This window comes from Lissotriton helveticus, chromosome 5_1 (genome assembly GCF_964261635.1).
Source record: "Lissotriton helveticus chromosome 5_1, aLisHel1.1, whole genome shotgun sequence".
Taxonomy (NCBI): domain Eukaryota; kingdom Metazoa; phylum Chordata; class Amphibia; order Caudata; family Salamandridae; genus Lissotriton; species Lissotriton helveticus.
The window spans coordinates 2,073,422,234-2,073,449,983 of NC_136065.1; the positions used below are offsets into that span (position 1 = coordinate 2,073,422,234).

General features: G+C 41.4%; 1 protein-coding gene across 1 annotated transcript in view; it reads left to right on the forward strand.

Moving 5' to 3' along the window:
- The window catches only part of ABHD16A (abhydrolase domain containing 16A, phospholipase), a 266,232-nt gene that overhangs the window by 159,143 nt on the left and 79,339 nt on the right, over nt 1-27,750 (forward strand). Inside the window, exons 13-16 of the mRNA XM_078646007.1 lie at nt 1,803-1,907; nt 4,145-4,208; nt 5,700-5,756; nt 25,361-25,423. Coding sequence (XP_078502133.1) covers nt 1,803-1,907; nt 4,145-4,208; nt 5,700-5,756; nt 25,361-25,423 — 289 coding nt within the window. The remainder of the gene's footprint in view (nt 1-1,802; nt 1,908-4,144; nt 4,209-5,699; nt 5,757-25,360; nt 25,424-27,750) is intronic.

Consider the following 27,750-nt stretch of genomic DNA (forward strand, 5'->3'; position numbering starts at 1 on the left):
TGCTTGAAATTCTATCTATACAGGACAAGATAATTGAGAAAATCAGAGCAGTTCCTGGTTGCATATGGTAATCATTGTAAAGATTTTCCACTTTCCAACCCAATTATAGTTTGAGGGATTTCAGCGGCTATCCACTTTTGTCATCAAAAGGCCGTAAGACCTATGTCGGCAAAGGTACGAGCGCACTCTACCAGAAGTGTCTCTAAGACAATTGTTCTTTTCGTTGGTGAATTTCTTCAAGACATTTGTGAAGCGACAACATGGAAGCGCAGATACACGTTTACAAAACACTACTGCCTGGAGGTTAGTACAGAGAGATGTCGCTGTGTGGAAAAGTGGTAATATGTCATTTATTCCAATAAGGTGAGCCTTTGCTTTTTCTACTTATCCCACCATCCTCTATTTTGTCATTATGATCCTTATTTTGCATGTGTTTTAACCGCCAGATTCAAGCATTTGAATTGATAAAAGATCAGATACTGGAGAAGAAAATAAGTTACTTATCTGTAATTTAGTTCTCCAGTATTTGCATCTTTCATAAATTCACATGCGACTCAAACTCCTCCCTTGAGAGGCTCACCTAATTCTTATACGGTTGATTTATCACAACTAGGCTTGAAAATCTGAAGGAATAAAGCCTCTATAGGGGGTGTTCTAGAGTGTGCTGTCCCCTGATTGGCTGGAGTTTATTTCTTATTAAATGATGTGGATAAGTTATTGAAGTGAAGGTGTTTTAGCCCTTATAGACAATGTGTTACACTGAACTTTTTTCTAACTATATTGCGGGACTCCCACTTCACCAACTGGGAATGATTCAAGCATGTGAATCTATGAAAAATGCCAGTACTGGAGAAATACAGTAAGTAATGTATTTTCTTTTTGCTTTTCTTACCTTACCGAAGTAAGTTATGTAGGTTCAAACCTTTATTGTCCAGGCACCATTCATCAAGTTTACAAAAGACAAGTTCACCTTTGCCACCAAACCCTGCTTCATTCCAAAGATTATTTCCTCCTTTCATCTCAATGCAACAATTCTCTTGCTTTCTCTCAAGCTGAAAGTGTGTTCAACTCTTTGGATGTGACTTGCTGTATGAAGTCTTATGTGAACAAATAAAGCCTTTTTTCAGGTTGATCATGTGTATTCTTTGAGAAATCTAATGAGCGTGGAGCAATTTCCTCTTTCACTCCTTATTTCCATTGCAAAACAAGTAGATCTGAACAGGAGTGACCATCACACACATTTGCAGGGCTGCAGTATGAGCTTCTACACATACCTTCACAAAGGGCTGCTGCCTTAATATACAGTTAAGGTGAGAGATAGCAGTAGAACAGATGGTGGCATTCAACCTGACTTATTAAGCCGAGTGCCTTCCTGCTGCCCACTATCATTTGCAACCTGCTTTGGTATTCATAAGTCAAGCATGTAACAATATGAATGATCCATAGCTGTGGGAGTCACTGGTCTCCATAGTCCTCCTTCATTGGTGTCTTTTATAGATTCACATTAGAAATGCACTTGTCCTCTTCAGAGGCATTTAGTGATTATTATGATGTTTGAAAACATACACAGGTACGCCTCCTCCATCTCAAACAACCAATGATTACCAAGGATTCCCATGCTGACATCAGTGAATATTTCAAGCATGTGATTTTATGTAGGATGCCAGTGCTGGACAACTGAAGTTACAGATTAGTAACTTTTTTCTTGTACCACAGGGTATCCTAGTACTGTTTTTTGTAACATTGGTAAGTGCATGTTGAAGGAACCGCACAATATTCCCCAATGCATTTTATCTTTTCAGCTACCTGGGCCACCATGTCCTACCCTGAAATCAGCGCCCTGATTCTGGATGCCTCCTTTGATGACCTTGTTCCTCTGGCCTTGAAAGTCATGCCGGAAAGCTGGCGTAAGAAATTATCAATACCTTTATTTTGAACTGCAATGGATAATATATTGCAATGTGCTGTGTTAGCATGGACTTAGCATGTAGCATTTCAAACTCTAGTGATTTCTCAGTGCATAAACTAGCTAGTGGTAGCAGAATATTTTGCTGCAGAAGTCATCTGAAATACTGTTAATTTTGACTTAAGCTGTAGAATCACTCCATAGCGCTGGTCTTTCCTGCCTGCATACTTTACTTGGCCCTCCACAAGTCATCTGATAGGCATGTTTGCCTCAAGGGAGTTTCTGTTTGACCCTGCTGTTGCAACCTTAGTTGTTCTGTTACCTTTTCATTCGTGTCCATCATCGTACAAAAGCCACCACAATTTCACATCCGGAGTTCCAGGTCTTCAGCACCTCCTGCCACATACTGAACCACATTGAAATAGGGTAAACAAGGTAGAGCTGCTGGTAATGTGGTTTGGCTCCTAGACCACATAATGTGTATTAATGCTACAAAACTTGGTGCTGCAGGCAGTGATGTCATTTGGCTTTTATGAGATGTAGATCCTCTTTCCATTTCTCATTTGTCCAAAAATCCCCTTCTTTGTGTGCCTTTACATATTTTTACTGTGGGGTTTCACAAACGGTGCTAATATTTTAATATGAATTAGACAAATACAAGTGTTTATCCTATAGCAGCCTATCAAACTTAGTAGAGAAGACTTAAAGAAACAAACCTCTGAGTTGCTTCTAAGATTGATCTACTTTTTTCTCAAGGTCTGTTAATGTATGGACTATTATGGACTAGGATTTAATTCTCCCAAACTGGGGTAGAATAAAGTTATTGTAGCAATAATCTAAAAAATGATTGTCATTTAGCATGAGTGTGCCTGTATTACCACCTACCATTCGGGCCCATCCAAAGCACATTACATTTGGGTTAATATTTTCATGGTGACCTGTAAGGAGCATCCACTGGATATCCAGTTAAAATTATCCACAGCACCTTTAGAATGTACTTTTCTAATTTGGGTATCCGTGTCAGACACGCTGTAAAGTGAATCTCCATGTACACGAATTAGGACACTCTCCTGTGAAGTCTCTCTAAATTCTACGATTATTGGGGTTATTTTGTACAAGTTTTCCTGTTCTTGTCCTTGGGGACATAGATTTTTGGAGTGTTTTTTTCCCTGTCCACTAGCAGATGAAGGCCTCCAGGAATCTGCATGGCCTACTCTCTGTCCTGAATATAAGGTCCCTATTATCTTCTAAGAGCAGAACTAGAACAGGCCTCTCACTGACAATCACCCAGATTGTATATACAAATATTCAATAAAGCTGGCCTTGGAAAGCATCCGTTGGTCCGCTCTTGCTCCATAGTAGACTTTGGCATATTTTTACATGTTGTTCTCCTATCCTATTTGTTGTTTAAATCGGATTCTTTCTAAGGAAAAACAACACAACGGCAGCGTTTAGGTCCAAGAAGGCAACATGCAGTTTATTCATCGAGGGCAAACATACTCTGTCTGGACCAGGTATTTTCCCACGTTTCATCACAGTTAGTACATACTACCCTCACACATTGTTAATAGGGCACACTCTTAAGCTTTGTCGATGTTGGGTGAGGAGGCTGATATCTCAGCATGAGAAGTCTGATTTCCACCTCTTGCTAGCGTCACAAGTCTCAGACAGAGATACAGTATACTTGGCGTTGCCTTTATCAGCAAGCCTTCGAAAGGTATCGTGTCCAGAGCTCGTCATTAGGGGCATCCACTCTGCAGAAGGGAAGCTTACTTTCGGTTTCTTATTCTGGGATCAGACTTGATTTGATTAGCGCAATGGCTACATGAAAGCAGCATTGCTATTTGTGTTCTGTTTTAAAAATAATTGTACTATGAAAATATCAAAAGACCTATTATTAATTTATGAATCCTACCACAAATGAAACCAGCATTGGCAATGCACATATTGACTTGGATGACACATGCATACAAATAATCAAGGAAAGCAATATGCCTCTTTGTCCCATTTAGCCCCGCGCCACCCCCACCACAGCTGCGCTGGTGCGCATACCCTCCTGCTTCCCTGACATTAGACATTGATGCACATTGCTGTGTGCATCTTGCTCTGTAGGTTATGTATAACTGTTGTTCTGCGAGCCTCAATGTTTGTATGTTGCTTTATTTGATTGTGTTAGTATATATGTAGGTGCCTCTCACTTGCTCACTGAACCCATTCACTCTTACTTTTTCCATGCAGGAGGACTGGTGACACGTACAGTGAGGCAGTATTTGAACTTGAACAATGCAGAACAGCTCTGCAGGTGACTTCTTTCTCTAATATGTTAGGGTTGACCTAGCTCGGTTTATTACATTTGGGAAGCGGGAGCTCTGCATATTGACCTATCTTGTTGATGGTCTTGATTCCAGGAGCAGTATATTTGACAATAGAATGGCTATTCTATGAACTTTGCTATGCGATTGAATATCAATTTAAAATGCTCTGTAGTTGGCCTGCACTCTCTTGTGCTTCGTTAGGAACCTAAGGCATGTGCTTGTGTACAAAGTAGGAACTTCAGTGTTTGCTTTATATACTACAAAAGGAATCCCATATGAGACCCTTGTTAGTTGACTCCAGTTCCTTTCTTTCCTCGCCCTTCAACATAGATCTGGAGCTCTACTCCCAATTTTGTCAGACGTCCGACAACTCTTAAAACAAGAAAAGCCAGAGTGCTAGGAAATGATGTCCCCTCCTAAAATTACAGATTTCAAACCATGTGGTGACTAAAGGAAACAGATGTTTGTCACAGACCAGTATTTGGGTTCGGAACACTACTCAAAGTCGTGCAACATGTGCACCCTCATGCTCTCTGATCTGGGACCGAGAAGCCACATGACCCAAGAAGAAGTTGCGGGTTCGTGCAAGTCTCACTCCAGGTCTAGGTCACTCTTGCCTGAGGTAAACTTTACAGTGAGTCAAAGTCAACTTCCAGATGTAAATCCAAGAAGGCAAATCGCTAAGTCAGAATGTCAGTCGGTCTCCCACTGCCGCTCCAGTTGCGGAGCAGATTCCTCAGTTGGTCCCGGAGTGTCTCCTGAATTTCCCTGGCTATCAGCAATGTCATAGCCGATCAAATCTTTAAAGGGGACCATGTTGTGAATATTTGGCACTCGTCTGGCTCCCTCTAGTGTGTCTTGGGGTGCAAGGATCTGCAGGACCCTCTGGTTACCAGCAGATGATCTGTCCTCTGCGCCATCGGACACCTTCGGCTCTGTCACAGACTCTGTATGGCTTCAGTGCAGACTTCCATACAGGATCCATGACCTGCTTCAGTCCCTTCCTTTTCGGTGCTGGGCCCAATGTCTGACCCCGAACTGACTTAAGCGCAATCCCAAACGAAGTTGCTCTGCTGGTCACAATATAGCCTAATTCCAATCCTGTATCCCTTCTAGAGTGGACACACCCTCAAATAATTCTGACCAAAGCTTTTCACCACCTAGAGATTATGAGGGTGGAGATGATTTACCCCCCTGATTATGTTGATGACAATGGTTACATAGGCTTAAAAGAGGCCGATTGACTTGACACTTCCCCTGGAACAGAGTTGAACTCGCTATTTGAACCTCCAGCGGGAGAGAGTGCTTCATTTGCAGTGGTAATTCAAGGTGCACCTGACGCCTTTGGCCTGGAACTTGTGCATAGTCCACACTGTCATTTATATAACAGCGGAAGGCAGATATATCTTCGTAACGTTTAGAATTCCTGAAATGTTTTTTTCCACTTTTCTGTCTTTGATAATATCTTTCCTATTTAGATACCAGGGCCCAGTACTGCTGTTTCGACGAACCAAGGACGAAATCATTACTACCACGTGAGTAAAAACAATCGTTGTATTTGTATGTACAAATTTTAGTTGACTTCCTTTTAATACTATTAGTTCTCTGTTCTTGTCTCACTCCATGTATGTTGAAATTCTGTAAAGAATTCTGCTAATTTGGGTCTTGCTGGCTGCAGACGTCTTTGGTTGTTGACAGGCCCTCATGTTGGCACCACCACACACCTCCAGAGAGAGACTTAAGGTCAGCCCACTTTAGTTATGGGCTTGTTTGGTTAAGACCCCTTTGCTGTCCATCACCTTCGGGAAGAACCTATGGTATTTTACAGATGTGTATATTTGTTTGCCTTCACATTATGTCTTTGGTGAAAATAGTCCCTATTTGAGATCACAGCTGACTCTACAGCCAGCTTTCCTTATTAATTTGTAATGTTACGTATGCCACTGAGTATAGGTCGCAAAATTCAAACACCAGCTGCTTATAAGTATCCAGCGCAGAGAGAAGATTGTAGACATGCCTGCCTGTGTGTGCCCATTGCTTTTGCTTCTCACAAACATGTTCCAGGCCTGCTAAATCCTTGCGTCATGTGCCTGTCTCAATTATTCCTCTAATATAGCGGATCTATGTCTTATGTGGCATCCTATGGTGGTGGTTCTCGAAACAAGTTTTTGGAGAGATGTAATTTCCTTAAATATATTCTTGAAAACATTCTTTTTTACTTTGTGCTCCAGTTTGCTCTCTGTTTTGAGCAACTTTGCTTGTGTATTTTATTCCTTGAAAGAAAGTGGTGATTGTAGAGGGCCTGCAGCATCGGGTGCGGAGGGTGGATACAGGCTAAAAGCAGCTGCTTAAACCGTTCCCTTACTTTCGTGACACCCCTGACAGCCTCAAATGCCTGCACATGTTTTTAAAACGTTTTTCTGATGTTCAGTACTTCTGATGGATACATCTGCCAGTGGATTCCTCACCTTGTAAATATCCCCCTGCGTCAGCAACGTTCTGAAAATTCTTTTGTAGCACGCCGGCGTGTCTGACGTCAGAGGAGCACGGCATCGCGCGCGACTCCGACTGACGTCACTGACTCCTTATTATGCTTACGTCAGCGTGATGACATCAGTTCCCTTTTTACTGCGTCGTCGACGCTAACGGTTTCGGGGAAACTCTTTAGCTATTGGTAACTTTGTTACTGTTTTCCTTGTCTTTTTGCTTCTTTGTCTCGTCGAAGATGTCGACTAAGAAGACCGGGTTCAAGCCTTGTACACATTTAGCTACAGAGAATTGAGAGTACATTTTACACTTTTTCTGAATGATACACGTGATGCATTTCACCATTACGTTGGAATTTAAGCACATTAGGGCAGAAAGCAATGTTAACATTGACAACTAAGGTGGCAAATTATATATTATCTATGGAAGAGAAAGTCTGAATGGCAAGAAGCCATAATACTTTAATGAACTTAGATTATAACGGAGGCCTGGCCCGGGAAAGGGGCCTTGAAAGGGCTGAAGCTTTAACCCAGTTAAAGGCCTTAAGGCACGTGGTATTTTAAATGGCTACCTGGAGAAAAGGGAAATGAAGGAGAGATTCCCCACCTCCCCAATCCCTTTGCTGCTGAGGCAAATGGTGGGAAGACATGCAGCACAATTACGCTTCAGCTTGGTCAAACATTTCAGCTGCCCAGTGAGGGACAAACCGCATTCTTGAACCTCAGGTTGAACTAGGCAATGGGCAGATTTTTTAGTTTTGAAATTGTCCCAGTCACAGCGGGCGTGTGGGGAAATATTTGAGGGACACAGCATCTGAATGCCATATTGGTTACCTGGGCAACATATGTAAGATATTGATGCCTCCCCTGCTCTAGCTGGAACCAGGACATGAATAAGGGGTGGAGCGCGGTCTGCGGAGTACGAGGCGCTATCTGAAGTGGGTCAAGTTTGGGAGATCCATAGCAGAAATGGTTTATCCAGGACACCATCCAAGCCCTGAGCTGAGTGGAGATGAGGCACAATCTCCACAGCTAGCAGGAGCTGGGGGAACAGAGCGGGAGATGCTCTGGGAATCACATCCAGGAGTGGAACACTTGGGACAGTGGTAGGACCACGGTAACGTAGAACGGTTGTGCCTCCGAGCAAACCCGTTTGGAATCTCAATGAGGGTCCTCGTTTATCCTTTCCCTGTGGGTCCTTTCTATGCAACCCTCTACTAGATATTGTCCCAGAAAAGACCCCGTACAGATTAGCCGCATCAGCCACTTCTCATGACTAAAGGGAGAGTCATGAAATGAACAAACTGCAATTACTGGTCTGTATCAGACTTTGACTTTGCAGTTGGCTTGGTCAGAGTGTGAGGCCCAGGAGCCTTGATGACAAAACCAGACCTAGTTAGCCTATGCCCAGTACCAGAACTCCGTGATAGCTTCCATCTACTGGGTTCAAATTTGATGGAAAGTATTTTTTTCATTAATTGCATGCCAATAACAGCTTCCATCTACTGGGTTCAAATTTGATGGAATGTATTTTTTTAATTAATTGCATGCCAATAAGGTGTTCCATATCCTGTGCGTACTTTGAAATGTTCAGCACCTTGCATGATTCAAAAATGTCATCTGCAGGGCGAAATGCGACACTGGCTGGATGACATCCTATTTGTTGGCAAGGCAGGAATACAGTTGTGCAGTAGCCTCGTCATGCACTGCATCCAGAGTTATCAGTACATCATTGCGAGAAAGATCTACATCTCAATCCTTATCCTGGCGGCTCAGCAGATGATCCTGTAGAAGATCATGTTCTTGTCACAGAAAATTTTCTCCATCCTGGTCTCCTGCTACTACTCATTCGTCTATTAGAGGTTATTCGCCAACTCGGTCAGACTCACCTCCAGCAAGTGTTTCATCAATTGCCTACCCCACCACTTTTAACAAGGTTTTGATTAGAATAGTGGCGAAATTAAACATTACGATGCCCATTCCAACCACTTATCTTATTATTTTTGAGACCCTCCACCAGAAGATACAATGCAAACCTCCTTTTCCGCTGGTCCTTTGTTAGTTTAAACCTGATATGATGCGGTTTCCTACACCTACCTGTCTGCACCTTCCAGATTTTTACAGCAATAAAAGCTACCTGATTAGTATTCTCCTCCGGACTCAGTCACTGTTGCTGAGGCAAAAAAGTCCCATGCAGTAGCTCTTTCTTCCTCCGTCCCCCCGGACAAAGAGAGCAAGAGGGTGGACTCTGTTGGCAGGAAAATGTGTGGAACATAAGCAACGTCTGACCTGTTGGCTCATGGATACTGCCACGGTATCTGTATGACACGAAGTTCGTAGCTCAGATTTACTGGACTTAAACCTGAGGCACAGCAATGGTTCATGAATTTACCTTTCTCTGGGAATCCTCTCTTTGGCACTTATGCAGACTACGAAATGAGTCGTCTGATGTCTGAGATGAAAGGATTAAAACCTGTAGGTCTTGAGAAGAAAATGGAAGCATTTCTTTCCCCAGAGGGTTCAAATCCCTCAGCAGTAAGACCAGGAGCAACAATACAAAAGGCAACATTACCACCCTCATAAGCCCTCTAGTGGGAGAGGAGGCTAACAACGCCTGTGACTGCAGCAAAACCTTGTCAATTACTTACTTTTTCCCCTTTCTCTTGTAGGTTTCTCTGGCAGCGGGGGTAATCATCTACAAGAGAGGCTACCAATAACCGGCAAATAGATCTTGAATATTGTTTAGAATTAGTATTGTCTTGAATTCTAGTCCCTGCCTCCATCTATACCACCAAGCAAAACCTCTGCTTACCAACAGGATTTGCTGCACAAGGAAGTATATCTCTTGCAAAAGAAAAATACATTGGAAGAGGGTTCTTATCACCAATAAGTATCAGTGATTTACTCCTGATTCTTTTAAAGTTTGAAAAAATGGAAAAAAAGATGTGTTCAGACAGTTTTTGATCTCAAGATACTGACAAAATATATAAGAAAAACACCAGGATGCTTATATTACACCATACCTAGCCTCACCTACATCAAAGAGACTGGATGTGTGAAATAGTCCTTCAAGATTCCCATTTTTACATTACGATAATAAAGAAGCATAAAAAATTCCTTCATTTCATGGTGTGTGCCCATCTTTGCCATTACAATGTTCTGCCATTCGGGCTAAAATCCGCTTCTCGAACTTTCACAAAGTGCATGGCTGTTGTGGTAGTACACCTAAAGAGGCAAAAACCCTTCGGATACCCTTATCTAGACAATTGGTTATTAAAAGGTGCATCTTCAGAGGAAGCTTTGAAACATTATCAAATATGCATGCCTTAGACCCCTATCCCGTTTAGATCTCTGAGTCAACCTCAAGAAATCAACGATAGTACAAAGGATACACTACCTCGGTGCCTTCTTGGATACTCAGGCCACAATAGTGTATCTATCGGAGGAAAGACTATCATCTATCCGTCAGTAATGTCTTAATATGTTACACACTTCTCACCCGACAGCACAACAGATGTCATCTCTCCTAGGATCAACTGGTTCCTCATGTCAGGCTTCATATGAGGCCACTACAACAAATCCTATAGGACCAGTGGAATAAGTTCTCAGGCAGCTGGGAAAAAGTGGCTGACCCTATCGCACTCGGCATCCTAATCATTTCCATGGTAGAACCAGTCAAATTATTTGATGAAAGGAATTCCATTCCATCAAGACCTTCCAGTTCAAACACTAGTTTGCACTGGAGCTCTCGGAGGATACGGCACTCACATTGGTCATGTAAAGACTCCAGAAACTCTGTCCAACAAGTAGAAGACCGGTCATAGCAACCTTCTAGAGATAAGAGTGGTCCATCTCGCTTTGAAATAATTTATTTCTTTGTTCATGACAAACTCTCTTCTTGTTCAGATGGGTAATATAATGACAATGTATTACCTGATCAAGAAGCTAGGGACTCACTCCAGACCACTGCCTGGAAATGGCTAATAGCAAGAAATCTGTGCATCATGTCTGTTCACCTGTCCGGCATCTAAAATGTTATAGCAGACTCCCCCAGTTGCACATTTAAAAAAAAACACGACTGGGTTCTAAACAAATACCTTTTTAAGTTTTTAGTCAACCCCAAATAGTCTTATTCGCAGATTCAAGAAACAATGCATGCCCAGATGATGCCTCCAGATTCTCCCAACCAGGGTAGAAAAAGGAATGTATTCTTGATAGACTGGTCAAAGAAAGTACCGCTTCACCTCCAGTACCACTGATTCTACCAGTTCTGATGAAACTTATTCCAAGATTAGAATGATAGAGACAGCACCAGAATGACCCCGCCAGTGAATGTTAAGGGACCTTCCACACAGATCTGAACGTCCACATAGGAGGCTGCCATGCAGATAGGATCTCCTTCACAATTTCGGGACGCAGGTCTTACTCCCTAATCGTCCATCCTTGAGACTTGAGGCCTTGTGAATTCCTGCAATATGTGGATCTTAATCTACTGCAAGAATACATTAACCTTTTCCGGCCAGCCAAATGTGCTTGATGAAGCGGTTTTCCTTCGTTTTCACTTCATTTGTGGAATGTGTGTGTTTTTCTGTTCACAGTGCTTCCGAGTATTGATGAGGATGCCCTTGAAGTGAAGGAAGAGGTACTTGCCCTTAATCCTAGTTATCTTCCATGAGAATCCTCCTCACAAGAGGACAAAGAGCTAACTTCAGCTTTTCAACCAGGATCCTTGTATTTCCCAAAAAAAGTGATGTGACCTAACAGCCACCTGAGAGTCATGAAGGGATACGTGGTGCATTGTGATGTGCCATCTTCTGCCTATACGCTGCATGGCAGCCTATTAGCTAACATGCCCTTTATTCCATTTCATTTCATTTTTAAAAGATTTTCTATGGTCACTTTTTCTGTTTAGAGACTCCTTTTGTTTAACTGACTTCTCAATTAAAATAAAAAATAAATGTAAAGAATTGAGGTCTCTTCAATTAGATTTTAGCTTGTTACCCAAATGTAACCGTTTGCATCCTGTTTTCTGTTAAATAATTTTGGTTAAAACAAATACACATGAAAAAATGCCATGGCAGTGTTCTATATTGCTAGTGTTGTAGTTGGTGCGGAGTACCCTTAACCACTTTAAGTTTCACCTCTGAGTCATGGCCCATCTCCACACTCCTCAGTGGTAATAAATGGATTATTACACTGCACATCTAATAGTGTGTGTGTGTGTGTGTGTGTGTGTGTGTGTGTATATATATATATACACACAATACAGTATAAAAAGTCAAATCTATATATTATATATTGTGTACTATATAAGTTTGATCACATGTCAATTAGGCAATAGAAACCATACATCTCATAACATAACATTAACTATAAGACAGCTCTTATTCATGATCCTCTCAATCAGGGATGTGGAATTCCTGTAGCCCGACGCCCGGGACTTATTGTTTGGGGTCAAGGGCAACAAGTTTTCATTTGTATTTTGTCCTTGTAAAAACAAATTGTGAAATACCAGCAAAGTGTGCAAACCGGCATAAAAACTTACACTTGTAGAGTTAAAAAAAATCAGAGTTGACTTTACCTACGAATTATGCAAGATGTGCAATTACACATATATATATATAATTGAAAGTCAGCATGAATGAATAAAAACACGATATGGACTGACACACGAGAGGGGATATGAAAATGAACTTGAAAGAAAACGGACAAGGAAACCTAAGGAACTGGGATAAATAGACACTGCAAACAAGCGCTGAAAAAATAATAGCACAATGCTCTACCCACTGGAGGGTTACAATTAGCAAGCAGCCTTTTCAAATCACAGGTCCGAACGGGTGTCTCCAAATTAAAGGGCAATTTGGAATTAGAACGTTATGGGGAGACATGAAACATGTAAAAACCAACTCGAAAGAATTCGGACTGTGACACAAAAAGACTGGAGCACATGCACGACCACAAGTCCCACAAGCCATTTCAAACCGGAAGTGATTCCATATAAGAATGCCACTGGAGGCAAACGAAATGATTTGAAACATCGGACGGCGGTTGTGAATTGAGCAAGGCTTACCTTTGAGGAAGTTCCATGTTGGAACGAAACATGTCAGGATTATGCCACAAGCTGCTGTTTTCTCATCAATAAAGAAGCAGAAACCAAGTTTTCAGGTGTGACCCAGTTTTTCTCCTCGGAGACAAACATTGTTGTAATATATATATATATATATATATATATATATATATATATATATATATATATATATATATATATATATATATATATATATATATATATATATATATACATACATACATACATACATACATACATACATACATACATACATACATACATACATACATACATACATACATACATACATACATACATACATACATACATACATACATACATACTTCCAGACTTGGTTCAATTTTGCCCCAGTTCCAGGCGCTCACAATGGTGCGGTGCCTCCGCGGTTGAAACGAACCGCTTAATTATCACCAAACCCCTGCAATCCTAGAGAGAAACGGGTCGCACTCTTGCAGTGTGTTTTCAGCAGATTAATGTATTTTTAAATCCATTTGTCAGGAATACAGACACTACCATGTGTATATATGTGTGTGTAGATATATATATATATAACTGACACTTGCGGAGGAGTTGGATTATATAAGAATGGAACGCAAACAGTCATTGAGACCGCGTAATCGAAACGCCTCAACAAGCAAAGGAGGAATGCCAGAAGGCGTCAAATAAGGAAATGCCTCAGGAACAAGAGGACGGAGACAGCAGAACCAACGCTGGAAGAAAACACAATAATCGATGATAACACAATTATCAACCTCACTAACACACAGCTTGATCAGGCAGAAAAACAACTCCTTGCATTAGGGTACTCGTCCTGCCCCGAGAGTAATTTCGGATAATGTAACACACGTATAGACGTTTACAAATTCATAAGGAAGATTAAATTAGGGAAGTATTTCACGATTAAAACAACTTAGAGGAGGTGAATAAAAATAAACAAGAGGACCAGACTGATACAATCCAAAGTAGAGCATTGCAGGCAAAAGACAGGCCCCTTATGCAAACTCTACATCTTCTAAGAGACATCCCAATTGCCAACACAAGCACACAAGAGGTTGCAAGCATAGAGGCGATTGATATTTCTAAACCAGGGCATAGCCCCTTTAACCCAGTGTCTACCTTCGTCCCCACTATGCCACAAGATGCAATTGACATATATTATGATCGTATCCGGGATTGACTAAAAAAATGACAATGAAAATTGCAAAAACAGAATACCCCCAAGTACCAAGTGAAGCGATGTTTTGAGCTTATGGATACATTGAAGAACAACAATGCTATAGTTATTAATAAGTCGGACAACGGAGGAAATGTTGTTTATGGACAGACATGAATATATTAAAGAAGCTTATTGACATCTTGATGATGCTGCCTGTTACTGCAAAATTAACGTGGCACTAGCGAAAAAAATACAGAAAAACTATAAAGATGACTTAAGCAAATGGAAACAAAGAGGGTCTTATCGCCAAAGATTGGGAATGCCGCTCTTTTGCCTATCTGGGTCCTAAACTCTGGAATGTTCTTCCCATGACCCTGAAGATAGAAACCAATCTTTTTCGCTTCCGTAAAGGGCTTAAAACTTGGCTCTTCCAACAGTAAATCGTAGCTTCCTTTTGGTACACTCTGCATACAAATTCTTCTTCAGTCTGTCCCTTAGCGCCGGGAAACCCACTGCGGGTAGCTGTGCGCTTTATAAGCTTAAATAAATAAAGATGAATCTTCCTTCTTAAATAATGAATTTTCTGTGTTACCAAACATGTATTTTATCCCAAAGGTACATAAAAATGAATTACCTGTCCCAGGCAGACCTATTGTTTCAGCTATTAAGAGTACCTTTGAAAATACATCCAAATATGTAGATTCTTATCTCGAAGATTTTGTGGTCCAGTTACCAGCATATATTAAGGACACAACTGACTTTTTATTTCAATTGAGCAAACAAGTGTGGTCAGATGATTTTATATTCCTTACCATGGACATCACTGCCCCATATAATAGCATAGCCCACTTGGATTGGCATAAGGCGGTTGAGTATTTTTTGGGCAAAGGACCTATTGAGATGTATTGTCACAACCAAATGCTTATATAAATGATACGTTGGTGTCTGCTATTAAGAGTACCTTTGAAAATACATCCAAATATGTAGATTTTTATCTCCAAAACTTTGTGGTCCAGTTACCAGCATATATTAGGGACACAACTGACTTTTTATTTCAATTGAGCAAACAAGTGTGGTCAGATGATTTAATTTCCTTACCATGGACATCACTGCCCTATCTACTAGCATAGCCCACTTGGATTGGCTTAAGGCAGTTGAGTATTTTTTGGGCAAACGACCTATTGAGATGTATTGTCACAGCCAAATGCTTATACAAATGATACGTTGGTGTTTGTACAATAATATATTTGTTTGACAATGCCGTATTCCAGCAGTTACGGCTGGTGGCCATGGGGGCATGCCTCTCCCCCAGCTACGCATGCTTGCATGTGGGCTGGTGGGAGGAGCATTTCCTCAGGGTGCAGCCCGCCCGCAAATGGTCGGAACATATAGTAAGATGGTGGTGCTATATCAACCTCATTTTTGTGATTTGGAGGGGGACCAAAGATCAGGTCCAAAAATGTGTTGAGGGTATCATCATTAACATTTTTAACCTACATTTTACTGCACTTATAGATGATGTCAGTGCCAATTTTTTGGATGTCACAGTTCGAGCCAAACATGGCAAAGTGGAAACAAGCCTATTTAGTAAACCAACATCAGGGAACTCAGTTTTACATGCTGAGAGTTTCCACCCACAGCATACAATTGCCATTCTCTCCTATGGGGAATTTTTGCGTATTCACAGGACACGTAGTACAGTAGAAACCCGTGAATACCATCCAAATGAGACAAAAAAATGCTTGAAGGGAGAGGATATAATTCCCAAAAACTGGACTTAGCTAGGAGAAAGGCCAACAACAAGGTGCGGACTGTACTTTTAAATCCTGACAGACACGAAACAATTGAAGCTACAGACAGAGACAACCAAGTAACCAGTGATATTATGGAGGTACGGTTGGTGACCACCTACAGCAAGCAAGCCAAAACTATCCGAGCCATCATTAAGAAACAGTGGCCAATAGTTTTGAAAGATGCTACGTTAAGAAAGGTCCTCCCAAAAAGTCCCACGTTACATTTCGCAAGGCAGTGTATATGTAACAAGGACCCCCTGTATTCAATAAGAATCAGATTCCTAGACCAGGGAAAAAAACAGTCATTGATATGTAACAATCTAGGCAATCATATTCCATCATTGCCTGGATTGCAGAAACCCCGTTGTAACCCCCGCCGGAAGTTTAGAGCCCTGTCAAATCTTTTTGGACAGGGAGTTATTTTAAATACCGCATCATTGCCAAAATCGGAGTAAAATATACAAGTGCAAAGGAAAGTCTCCTCTAAAAAGACCCCCATATCAGGTGGATTTCTATCGTTGCTAAGTCAAGTTAAGATATCTTTCATTGACCCAAATAATCAAAAGGTTCCGGACGGCGGGAGTAACTTCATAATCTTTTTATTTATCAGAAAACCTAATATCGGCGATCAAATAACATCAATCTACAAAGACAGAAATTAAGAATTCAGTCGGACATCCTAGTATAAACTTTTGAAAAAAAGGATATCAACGCCGGCTCTGTTTTAACTCAAGCCATTGGTCTACACACCCAAAAATCTTTATCATAATCATTCGTGGCTGCTCCAGAAGAAGGCGCTGGTCGCCGAAACGCGCGTAGAGTACCAATTTGCCACTCCCTCACCTTTACCTCGTTTTTTTACAAAAAGAATGTTTTAATATGCAAAATGTCTTTATTATCATGTCAATTCTCCTATTGTAGAATTTTTTAACTTGAATATATTTTATGTTTTGAAATATGATTTTCTGTTTAATTATCAATAAAGCCCTGGAACTTTATAATATTGTTGTAGCTTAATTTCCTTGTTATTAATATTCTTGACATTGGTCTGTTTTATATGATTGCCTAGATTGTTACATATCAATTACATTTCGCAAGGCATACACTATGCAAAATGATTTAGTTAAGAGTAGCCCCGAAACGTTAAAAACAGAAAATTGGCTTTAACCTAGAAAAGGGTTTTTTAGGTGCAGCTCGTGCAGAGCTTGCAAATTTTGCATTACTACCTCCACATACAAATCACCCTTATCAGACAAATCTTTCACAATAAGAGAACTCTACATGTGTAGGACCGACCATGCAGTGTATGTGCTCAGGTGTAGCTATGGGCTGTGCTATGTGGGAAGCACTAATCTGCAAGTACATGTGCGCATCCTGCAGCATCTCCGTGCGATAGTGAACTCCGACCCAGCATATCTCATTGCCAGACATTTTAAAGCTGTTCATGACAATAATCTGAAATGTTTGCAATACTTTGTCATTGACGCAGTATCCCTTAACAAAAGAGGCGGCAATCAGGAAGGACAGCTGCGCCAGCTTCAGTCCGAATATATTATAGAGCTGGATACCAATTCCCCATTAGGGCTTAATGTCTGAGAAGATCTTCACAATTTCTATAAGACAGGGGTTGAAACCATGTGCGTGAGATCCGATCTAGTTTCTAAACAACATCTAGATACCCTTCTTTTAATTTAGTAAGATTCCAACTTGTAATGTCAGGTATGAATAGGTCCATTTTGTTAGTCATGCCGATATGATATAAATCTGATATAATATTTATAATACAGGAATTTACAGAAAGTTAATAAAAGGTATTGGTACCCGGTTAAAATAAGCATTCCTGTATTACGATTGTAGTATATACAGATGTAACTGCCCCCATATGATCCCTTTAGTCTTAGATTTTTTTATTGCACTTTTGCACAACAATTGCTCAATTTGCACTTTTGCACGCTCCGGTACTGTTTAGGCATTGGCACTTTCTTGTTGAACATATCTCATTAGACCCTACCTTTCTCTGTGAATTTGCTCTTAAACTGGATGGCACATATGAAATAAGGAAATGATGGTAGTATAAGTATTATTTATGTGTTGCAGTTTATATGGAAAGTATAGGCATATTTCTGAAACGCATATCTATTAAGATTAACAATTATACTAAAAGAGTCTTTTTAATAATACAGGTATTTAATATTTTTATATTTAGCGAAGTATTAAGATATTTTCCTGTTCATTATTTGTGTATTTGTACGTAGCATACAGCTTCTCAACCAACATGCGTGTAGTATTTGTTTTAGAACATGCTTAGTGCACTTTATTCCTTTTACGAATGCTCCCATCTATTAATGCTTAAGATAGTAGAAGCATTTATCACAGGGCCGGAAAAAGTGTTTAAATTACAATTTTTAAAGGTAGACAGCAATGTATAGTATGCTTTCTGTGTCCATTCATATGCCGATCACATTACCGGAAGTTGTATGTTTTCTTTATAATCCCGCTTTCATGTGCGTTCGTTATGTGATCATGGACACAGTCAGTGTCCGAAACACGTCAGAGGCATCACCCTTTTATTTTGAAAATAAATCACCTAAATTTGGCATCAGCGAAATTCAGAGTCCGTGGTTTTGTGAGGATATTGTCAGCACTACGTTCAGTATACGTTCAGCACTCCAAACCAAAGCCATGGAGATGGGGCTTTATGCTGACAGAGCCAGTCAGCCATTAAATCTATGACATGTAAAGAATAAAAGCTCACTCAGAACCTGCACAAGATGCATACTAAGGATTTATTTTCGACAGCAACTCACAAAATGAGTTGCTGTCCGAAATAACTCCTTAGTTTGCACCTGGTGTGGGTCGTGAGTGAGCTTTTTTTGTGGGTATATGTATGTGTGTGTGTGTGTGTGTGTATGTGTGTATGTATGTATGTATGTATGTATGTATGTGTATGTATATCTATATATATATATCTATATATCCTATGTTAACATCTTACTGAATAGATAGGTGGTATTAGGACCCCTTGGTAATTCCCAATGGGGAAGGATTTAATATTTTCAACATTTTGGTCTGATATTAGACTCATGGGGGAGACCGTAATCAACGTACGGCATGAAAGCCGCATAATTAGTTCATCTGAGTATTTACAGTCCTCTCATTAGCTGGCAGCATATCAATGACAGCAGCGGTCACTATACTTTTAGACAATTAGACTCTGCGTTGTATTACCGCATTTCCAGCACTTGAAAAAGGCGATTACGCCGAAACGCGTTGTGAGGAAATGGCCGGTGAAGAATAAATCTCTTCGAAAAATGACCCAGAAAGTGCTCCAGTTCTGTTTTAAAGTTGATGTTTAGCAAGCGAGTCCTTACCCTCCTTGTGGATTACAGCACTCGTCTTGTGTTCGGAGCTCCTGGTGGGAGCAAGGAAACAATACATATATATATCTATCTGTATATATACATGTCCTATATTACTAAAACAAATGCCCGTTTAAACTCTGTGATTTGAAATTGTATCAGTCTGCCATTGGTCACCTGCACTATAAATGCCGTTTTCTATCTCCTTGACATGACATGTGATCAAGCCTCGGCTGAGGTGAAACGCGTCATGGCGACTTGTGGGCTTTTATTTATGCACAAATAAATGCACTGAAAAAGATCAGCACGGAGTTGGTGGTTCCATTCTAATTTTCGTCTTTCTCTGGCTTGCCTGGGCTTTTCGGAACTTTCGGAACTTTTTGAAATATATATATATATATATATATATATATATATATATATATATATATATATATATATATATATATATATATATGAAACTCCAACCGGTTTATATAGATATATGGATATTTTAAGATATATGCATTTATCTTAAAATACCCTCCAATGTACGGCAGAGGTTATATTATCCAGTATTGGGGTATCTTTCGTAGATTCACATGCCTGAATCATTCCCCGTTGTCGTAGTGGGAGTCCCACGGTACAAATAACATAGCAGTAAGTAGTCAAAAACCATAGGCCTAATGGATGCAATAGATGCAAACACGCATTGCATAGCCTATTAGTCTCCTCAGATTTTCACAGAACTTCGTTGTGTAAGGGAGTCTCCATGAGCCTGGCTCAGTTCTTCAGATAAGTGTATATCTTATACTGTATCAGAAAATTGTCAGATTCTAAAGGACTATTCAGACCTTGCCAGTCCTGTGGGAAGGAGAATGTCCACATTGATGATGACCACAAAGACTGTATTTACTGACTTTATCCAAAGCATGAAGCAAGACACTGTAAGATCTGCTGCACTTTCCCTACTAAAACCTTGAGGGATAGAGAAGGACGACTTTTACTATGGTTGAAGAAAAATAATGAGGCCTCTTTAGATGCAGAAAGTGATACTTCCTCTAAGTCTCATAAGAGACAGAGGTGGCCTGCGGGTCAGCTTGAGGAGAAAAGGAAACAACCTAAAGCCGCTCACATGGCGAAAGAATCCCTTGATCAAGAGAAAAAATATAGTCTCCTCAGGGATTTCATCCCCTGAGTCTGCAGGTTCTTCAAAAGCAAAATCTGCTAAGAAAACCTTCTCGAGTTTTACAGCCTTACCTGTTACCTCCACGACTTCAACTATGTCATCTTCCAGACCGTCGACGACGATGACTTCTTCAACGGCAAGTATTAAAGGATCTATCTCATCGACATTGCCTTTATCGTTGACGTCTGTCGTCGAGGGCAACCTTAAAACTTCGACGTCGACCACACGGTCGACAAGCAAGAATTAATTGTCGAAGAAACCATCACCGACGATGTCGCCGACAACTCCGTCGATGGCGTCGACGACGACACTATTGTCGACGGCATAGGCGTCTACGATGACTCCATAGTCGACGGTGGAGACGTCGACGATGAACCCCATCGTCGACGACGACAGCACCGACGACCGTATAACCACCGTCGACGCCGGTTTTGCAAAGGGCGCTCATGGGGTTTAAAACCCCAAAGATTTCACCTCTGCCTCCCAGCAGTTTTCTAGATGTTGAAGATACTGACGATGAGGAAGCTCAATATGGAGCGGCTTATAGCCCCTCACAACTGAATGTTAAGTGTCAGGAGGATGATGACTATGCGGAAGAGGAGCATTGCTACCAACAGTATGAAGCCCCTCCTGCTCACTATAGACAATATGGAGCAGCCTGCGCAACAACCTGCTCAATTCCCACCTGCATTACTATTAGACATCCAGAGTATGCTGCGGGACTACAGAAGAACCTCAAGAACAGGAAATTGTAGTACCTCCACCACAGCCAGCAGCTCCACCACCATTGCCGCCTCCTGTCATGCAAACTCCTGTTATCCCTCCACAAGATGACCCACCTACCTCTGACGAAGAACAATGAGAAGGGGAGATTCCAAACCCTGCAACACCCGCCGATTACGTCGTGCCAACGCCTTCACCACCACTTCATTGCCCGGATTCACCTCATGAAGATATAGGAGGTTTCCATAATATTATGTTCAGGGCTGCCGTTAGGTTCCACCTACCAACTGTTGTACATCAGGAAGACTGCTTTCTGTATGACTTTAAGGAACAATCCAGAAAAAGTGTGAGGTCAATACCTATCATCGACCACATTTGGCAGGAAGGGGTAAAAGTGATGAAAGCACCAGTCTCTGTAATCCCTGTACTGCCAAGACTGGATAACAAATATAGAGCCCCTAAGTACTCTCCTCTTTGTCTAAAAGGTCATCCTCAGGTGGATTCTGTAATCTCTCAGGCGGCTCAGCGGCATTCTAAGAATCCGTCCGCTCCTATTACCTCACCACCTGATAAAGACGGTAGACGACTTAACACCATGGGGAACAAATTCTTGTCGATGGCAGCGATTTCTGTGAGGGCAGCAAACGCTCTAGCAATTCTGAGCAAATCGATCGTCAGCTATGGTCTGCTGTAGGGGAGATGAAATCCTTCCTCCCTAAATAAAATAAGGATGAGTTCATTAAACTCATCACTGAAGGTGAAAGAGCAGCTTCGGAGCTGATTGATATCTCTATGGATATTGCCACTACTAGTTTTAGACAGTTAGCGAGTCCTGTCGTTCTGAGGCTTCAAGGGTGGCTGAAAGGAACAATGTTTCCGCCCGGAGGTGCAATAAAGATCTTGGATATGGCTTACGATGGTGATAGCCTCTTTGGCAGCCACATTGATGAAGCTTTGACTGTGATCAAAAAAAGATACTGACACAGCTAGAGCTCTAGGTACCCTTCAGTACCGCAAGGTTCCCTTTTGGGGAGCTCGAGGCCGGGGTTTCTCAAACTATAAGCGCAATTACCAACGTTCCCAGTCATATCAGTCTTACCAACCAAGACAAGGATAACAATATAACCGCCAACCAACCACAGCTGGTTTCTCTTGACAGGGATCTAGAAGGCGTTCAACATCACAGGGCCGTGATTCCGGCCACAAGCAATGAGTTCAGTCTGGTACCAGTGAGCCCTCCTCTCACCTTAAAAGGTGCAGAACTCTCCAGACATTTACACCAGTGGCGAGAAATCACCTCAGACAAGTGGGTCCTGGATCTCGTTTCTCGCGGCCACACTATGGAGTTCATTCAGGAACCACCCAATACCCCCAGGGGATCGCACCCCCCTCGTCTGCCTATGCTCAAGAGGTAAGCAAAGGATATGCTTCAAACGAGAGCAATAGAGAGAGTCCCCTTTTCGCAGAATAGGAAAGGCTTCTACTCCCGTTTTGTCTTTATCCGCAAAAAGTCAGGAGAGTGTAGGCCTATCCTGGACTTCAGAAAATTAAACAAATTCTTGAAGACCCGAACTTTCAGGATGGTCACTCTGGCAGACATCTTGCTTCGCCGCAACAGTAGCGATTTCATGACATCATTGGACCTCGAAGATGCCTACTTTCATATCCCTATTCACCCGAAACACAGAAAGTTTCTAAGGTTCACAGTGGCTGGTACCCACTATCAATTTCGAGTCCTTCCCTTTGGTCTCAAATCGGCTCCATGAAATTCATGGCCCCAGTAGCGGCTGCATTAAGAAACAGCGGTCATCAGGTATTTCCATACTTGGACGACTGGCTTCTGAAAGCGCGATCAGCTCATCTTGTGGAAGCAGCAACGGAAGATTGTATTTCCCTGTTTCAGCGACTAGGCCTATCATTAACCTAGCAAAAATCCTCACTCATTCCAAGCCAGAAAATGAGTTTCCTAGGAGCTGTTCTGGACAACATTCAGAACAAGGCCTTCCTTTCCCAGGAAAGATATCAACGGTTACAGGCACTAGCGCTAAGACTGTACAGAACAAAGTGTGTTTCTGTAAGGGTGTCCAAATCTCTACTGGAAATGCTTTCATCGGCCATAGACCTAGTGCCAATGACTCGAATACACATGAGACCTCTTCACGAGGAGTTGCAATGCCAGTGGATACAGACCAAAGGCTCGTTCGACGACACCGCGCTAATGAAAGAAGCTTTCCTCTGGTGGACATGACAATCCAACCTTTCCAAAGGACTTTCTTTTCTCCCAGTTACTCCAGACTACGTTGTCACAACAGATGCTTCTATGGAAGGTTGGGGAGGACACTTACAAGATCTACAAGTGCATGGAAAATGGTCCTCAGCTGAACGCAAGATGCATATAAACAGACTAGAGTTGAAAGCCATCTCTCTCTCACTCCAAGCGTTCCTCCCACAAATTCAGGGATCCTCGGTTCTAGTCCGCATGGACAACACCACAAGCATGTTCTATATAAACAAGCAGGGAGGAACAAAGACCCCCTCTCTATCGCATGATTTCCAACAACTTTGGGACTGGCTAATGCTTCACGAAATCTCTTTAACAGCGGAACATGTCCCAGGTTTACGAAATACTCTAGCGTATACCCTGAGCAGAGCAAACAAAGGTTGTCACGAGTGGGAGCTGGAGCAATCACAACTAGACAGAATATTTGCGACTTGGGGGAAACCAGACCTGGATCTCTTTGCGACTCCAAATGCTGATTCTTTGCAAGCAGGGGAAATGCACTTTTGATGCGTTGGTCAGGGATCTATGCGTACGTTTTCCCCCCCCATACCTCTGATTCCCAGGGTCTTCACGAAGATCAAGTGGGAACGTTGTCGCATTCTGCTCATAGCCCCCAGATGGCCCAGGCAACACAGGTACTCAGAACTCCTCCTGTTGTCAGAAGCAATGCCCATTCGCCTCCTCCCAACACCAATACTGTTATCCAGGAATAATGGCCAAGTGTGTCACCCGGAATCAACCACACTGCAATTAGATGCTTGGCTCCTGAATTCTTTGAATTTAAGGACCTAAATATTGACCAGGACTGTAAAGAAATTATAGCCAAGTCAAGAACTGACAGCACCAATAGAACATACACACCTAAATGGAAGCGCTTTTGTGTATGGTGCAGACGCAAAGCCTTAGATCCTTTTCACTCTGCTGCTGAGGAAGTTTTACCTTACTTGCTCTCTTTAGCGAAATCTGGTCTCTCACACTCTTCGGTTAGGGTTCACCTGACTACTATAACAAGATACAGACGATTGCCCAAAGGCCCTTCGTTATGGTCCTCAAGACCGGAGGAGTTCATGAAAGACCTATTTAGAACCTTTCCACCCATCAAGGCGCCACCTCCAGAATGGCAACTGAATGTAGTGTTATCTCAGTTGATGAGGCAACCGTTCGAACCTATACATAAGGCAGAACAGACATTCATACATTTTGACTGGTTCATACATTTTGGTCTGATATTAGACTCCTGGGCGAGTCCGTAAACAACGTACGTCATGAAAGCTGCATAATTAGTTCATCTGAGTATTTGCAGTGCTCTTATTGGCTGACAGCATATCAGTGACAGCAGCGGTCACTATACTTTTAGCCAATTAGACTCTGTGTTGTATTACCGCATTTCCAGCACTTGAAAAAGGCGATTACGCCGAAAAGTGTTGTGAGGAAATGGCCGGTGAAGAATAAATCTCTTCGAAAAATTACCCAGTAAGTGCTCCAGTTCTCTTTTAAAGTTGCTGTTTAGCAAGCGAGTCCTTACCCTCCTTGTGGATTATAGCACTCGTCTGGTGTTCGGAGCTCCTGGTGGGAACAAGGAAACTATATATATATATATATATATATATATATATATATATATATATATATATATATATATATATATATATATATATATATATACATATATATATATATATATATATATATATATATAAAGATTTAGATAGATATATATAGATATATGGATATTTTAATATATATGCATATATCTTGAAATACCCTCTTAAAGTACGGCAGAGGTTATATTATTCCTTATAATGCATGATCTTACTAGCACCCTTCCCACAAAGCACCTACATCCTTGGTGTTTTGCTCTTTAATATTCATTACAGACATGAAGAATAAAAGCAGAATGTGTACTGCATAATTAAAAAACACATAACATAGAGAGGTCTGGCCACTGTGAAAAATGTCTAGTCAACTGTAAGAGAGAGAGATAGAAGAAAGGGTTCTATTTAATCCCACACCCGGAGTAGTAGTTTTTCTTTATCCACATCTTTGAGGTTTCAACTACATGCGTTTGTTTCTTCTCACCAGGGTCCCTGAGGATGTCCTGTCAAACCGTGGGAACGACCTTCTTAAGTGTCTCCTGAAGTTCAGGTGAGCAGTTAAACCCCTCCGTGCTATGAAATGTAATCTGTTTGTAAAGCGCTGTCTAATCTGCTTGAATAGTGCCCAGTGTTTTGTGGTAGATGACACTGGATTAGATCTAGCATGCCTATGCAGTCTGATGGTACTATATAATGTGTAATATATCGCCTACCTGAAAACAACTCCAAACTCCAAGGCTCGAGAATGCAAGTTCTGAACACTATGGAACCGGTCTAAGTAGTGCACTTTATGAGTCGATACTTCTGGTTGGGAATACCTGTGTTGGTGGGAGCAGAAAACATCTCCAGATGATGCTCATACTTTAAGGTCACCCACCTTGAGAATCCTAATGCCCAGCCTGCTCCCCCCCACCTCACGCCCCAATTCAGGATGCCAAGAAAGGTTTCTCCTGTGTGTACTTTTTTGAGTGTTGGATTCTATATCATAGCATCTTAAATGATTCTCATGAATGTCAGAATAGGTCTTCCCATGCATGGTACCCTGGCACACTTTTTATTATATCTGTAAAAGCAATGTAGATGGTAAAAAAATCTTCACCTTGAGTTTAAAAAAAACAAGAACTGCAGTCTTTTGTGTCTCAATTTTGTTACCGAATTATATGTGCTGCAAATCAGTTTTAAATGGCATTCCTCCAAAGTATGTATATTGAGACGTTTCAATTCATGGGCAAAGTGAGCATCTTTCCATGGCCTCAAACCCTCAAAAGTCTGTGTGGAAACACTCAAAAAGATAGCAAGTAAAATCAAACACAATAAGACAAAAATATATTTTAATTAAAAGAAAGCGGGTGTTCTAAAAACCCAAGAAGTGTCCGGAGGGCCTCTTGCAAGAGCTATTAAAAAGAATGTAAGCTGTGGGGCAGCTGTTCGTCTCGGCATGACATTTTCTAAGTTGCTTGTCCCTAAAAAGATCATTGTCCAGGTTTCAGCCTTACATTGCTCTGTCCATCTGACTGCCTTTTACTTAGTTTCATAGATTTTATCAATGTGGTTTAGGGCTGCAGGATGACTATATATATTTTTTCTTTGTGCTTGTTAGTGGAAAAATATGCTGCAGTACTTGTTAATTACAATCAAAATACAGATTGTTTATCATCTAAATTGTTCATATATGTATATGATAAAAAGTATTTTGGGATCATGGGTGAGACTACCTCCAGTATTTATGACTTAACTGAAGATTCCTGTATTAGAGAACGAGGACTACAGGTTTATTTTAAATCGCGTGTGCAAGGCATTAGAGCGTCCGACCACTTTACAAATCATAATAAAAAGAATACAAAGAATTAAAAATCAAACAAGTGGCAAGCGAGGGGGGAATAATATAGAACTGAAAAGAAACAAAGTTACAAGTTGCAAAGTGTAAGTAAAATGAAGGAATAAATGCACATGTAAGTGAAGTCCAGCAATAGTCAAAGCAATGTTCAACAGAAATAGAATAGCTGAAGCAATACTCCGGGGACTAGGCATGATCGGAGTTTAGGAACATATTCATCTGAAGAAAGTCTTTTAGTTGTATCTTTAAAAATGGAGGAAAGGAAATGGTCAGTATGTGAGAGGGGATGAGTTCTAGAGTTTGGGTGCATAGCCTGAGTAGGACTCAATTAGCATGTTCATTGTGGAATGTGGATTGGAGGAAGAATGGAATCGGTGTCCCATAGCATGAGTGCTGCTGCAAAGCTTTAGCTGGTTAGCCAAAATTAGTCCGTGTGTATGATCTTGTGCACAACACAAGCAAATATACCCGGATCTGTTAGGAGCCATTTAGGGATGACAAGACATGCTTTTCTGGTCATGTGCAGGCATCTGTCATGGGCATGCCTTTTGATGGTTTCCGCCTTTATGGGGAAAAAGGTGATTCCGCCCTGGAGCGCCGGGCCACTGAGTGCCTTTGAGTTGACCCCTGACAGACAATTCTCTCATGAGTTTTGGTACGTGGGAGACTATTCTAGAAGGTTGTTTTATGGACCATACTAGCCCCCGCTCCTCAATCATCAGACCATTTATGGTTGGGGCCAGGAATTAACCAGACAATGTGAAGGTCATCAGGGGCACCGATCTTCCAAGTCACCATTCCCCTGTGGCATCAGCCTCCAAGCTTCTTTAGCTTGCAATTGGCACACAATCATCCTGCAAGAGGTAGGATCAGACGTCTTCTCCCAAGTTGGCAGTCTGCCACATACAACAGATGGATTCTCCAGGTCCTCAGTATTATTTAACAACCCCTCAGAGGAGCACCTATCCATTTTACTGCAAGAGATGTGAGCCCTCCTGTCCAATGGCTCAATCAAGAGGGTGTCCGTCCCTAATTAGGGA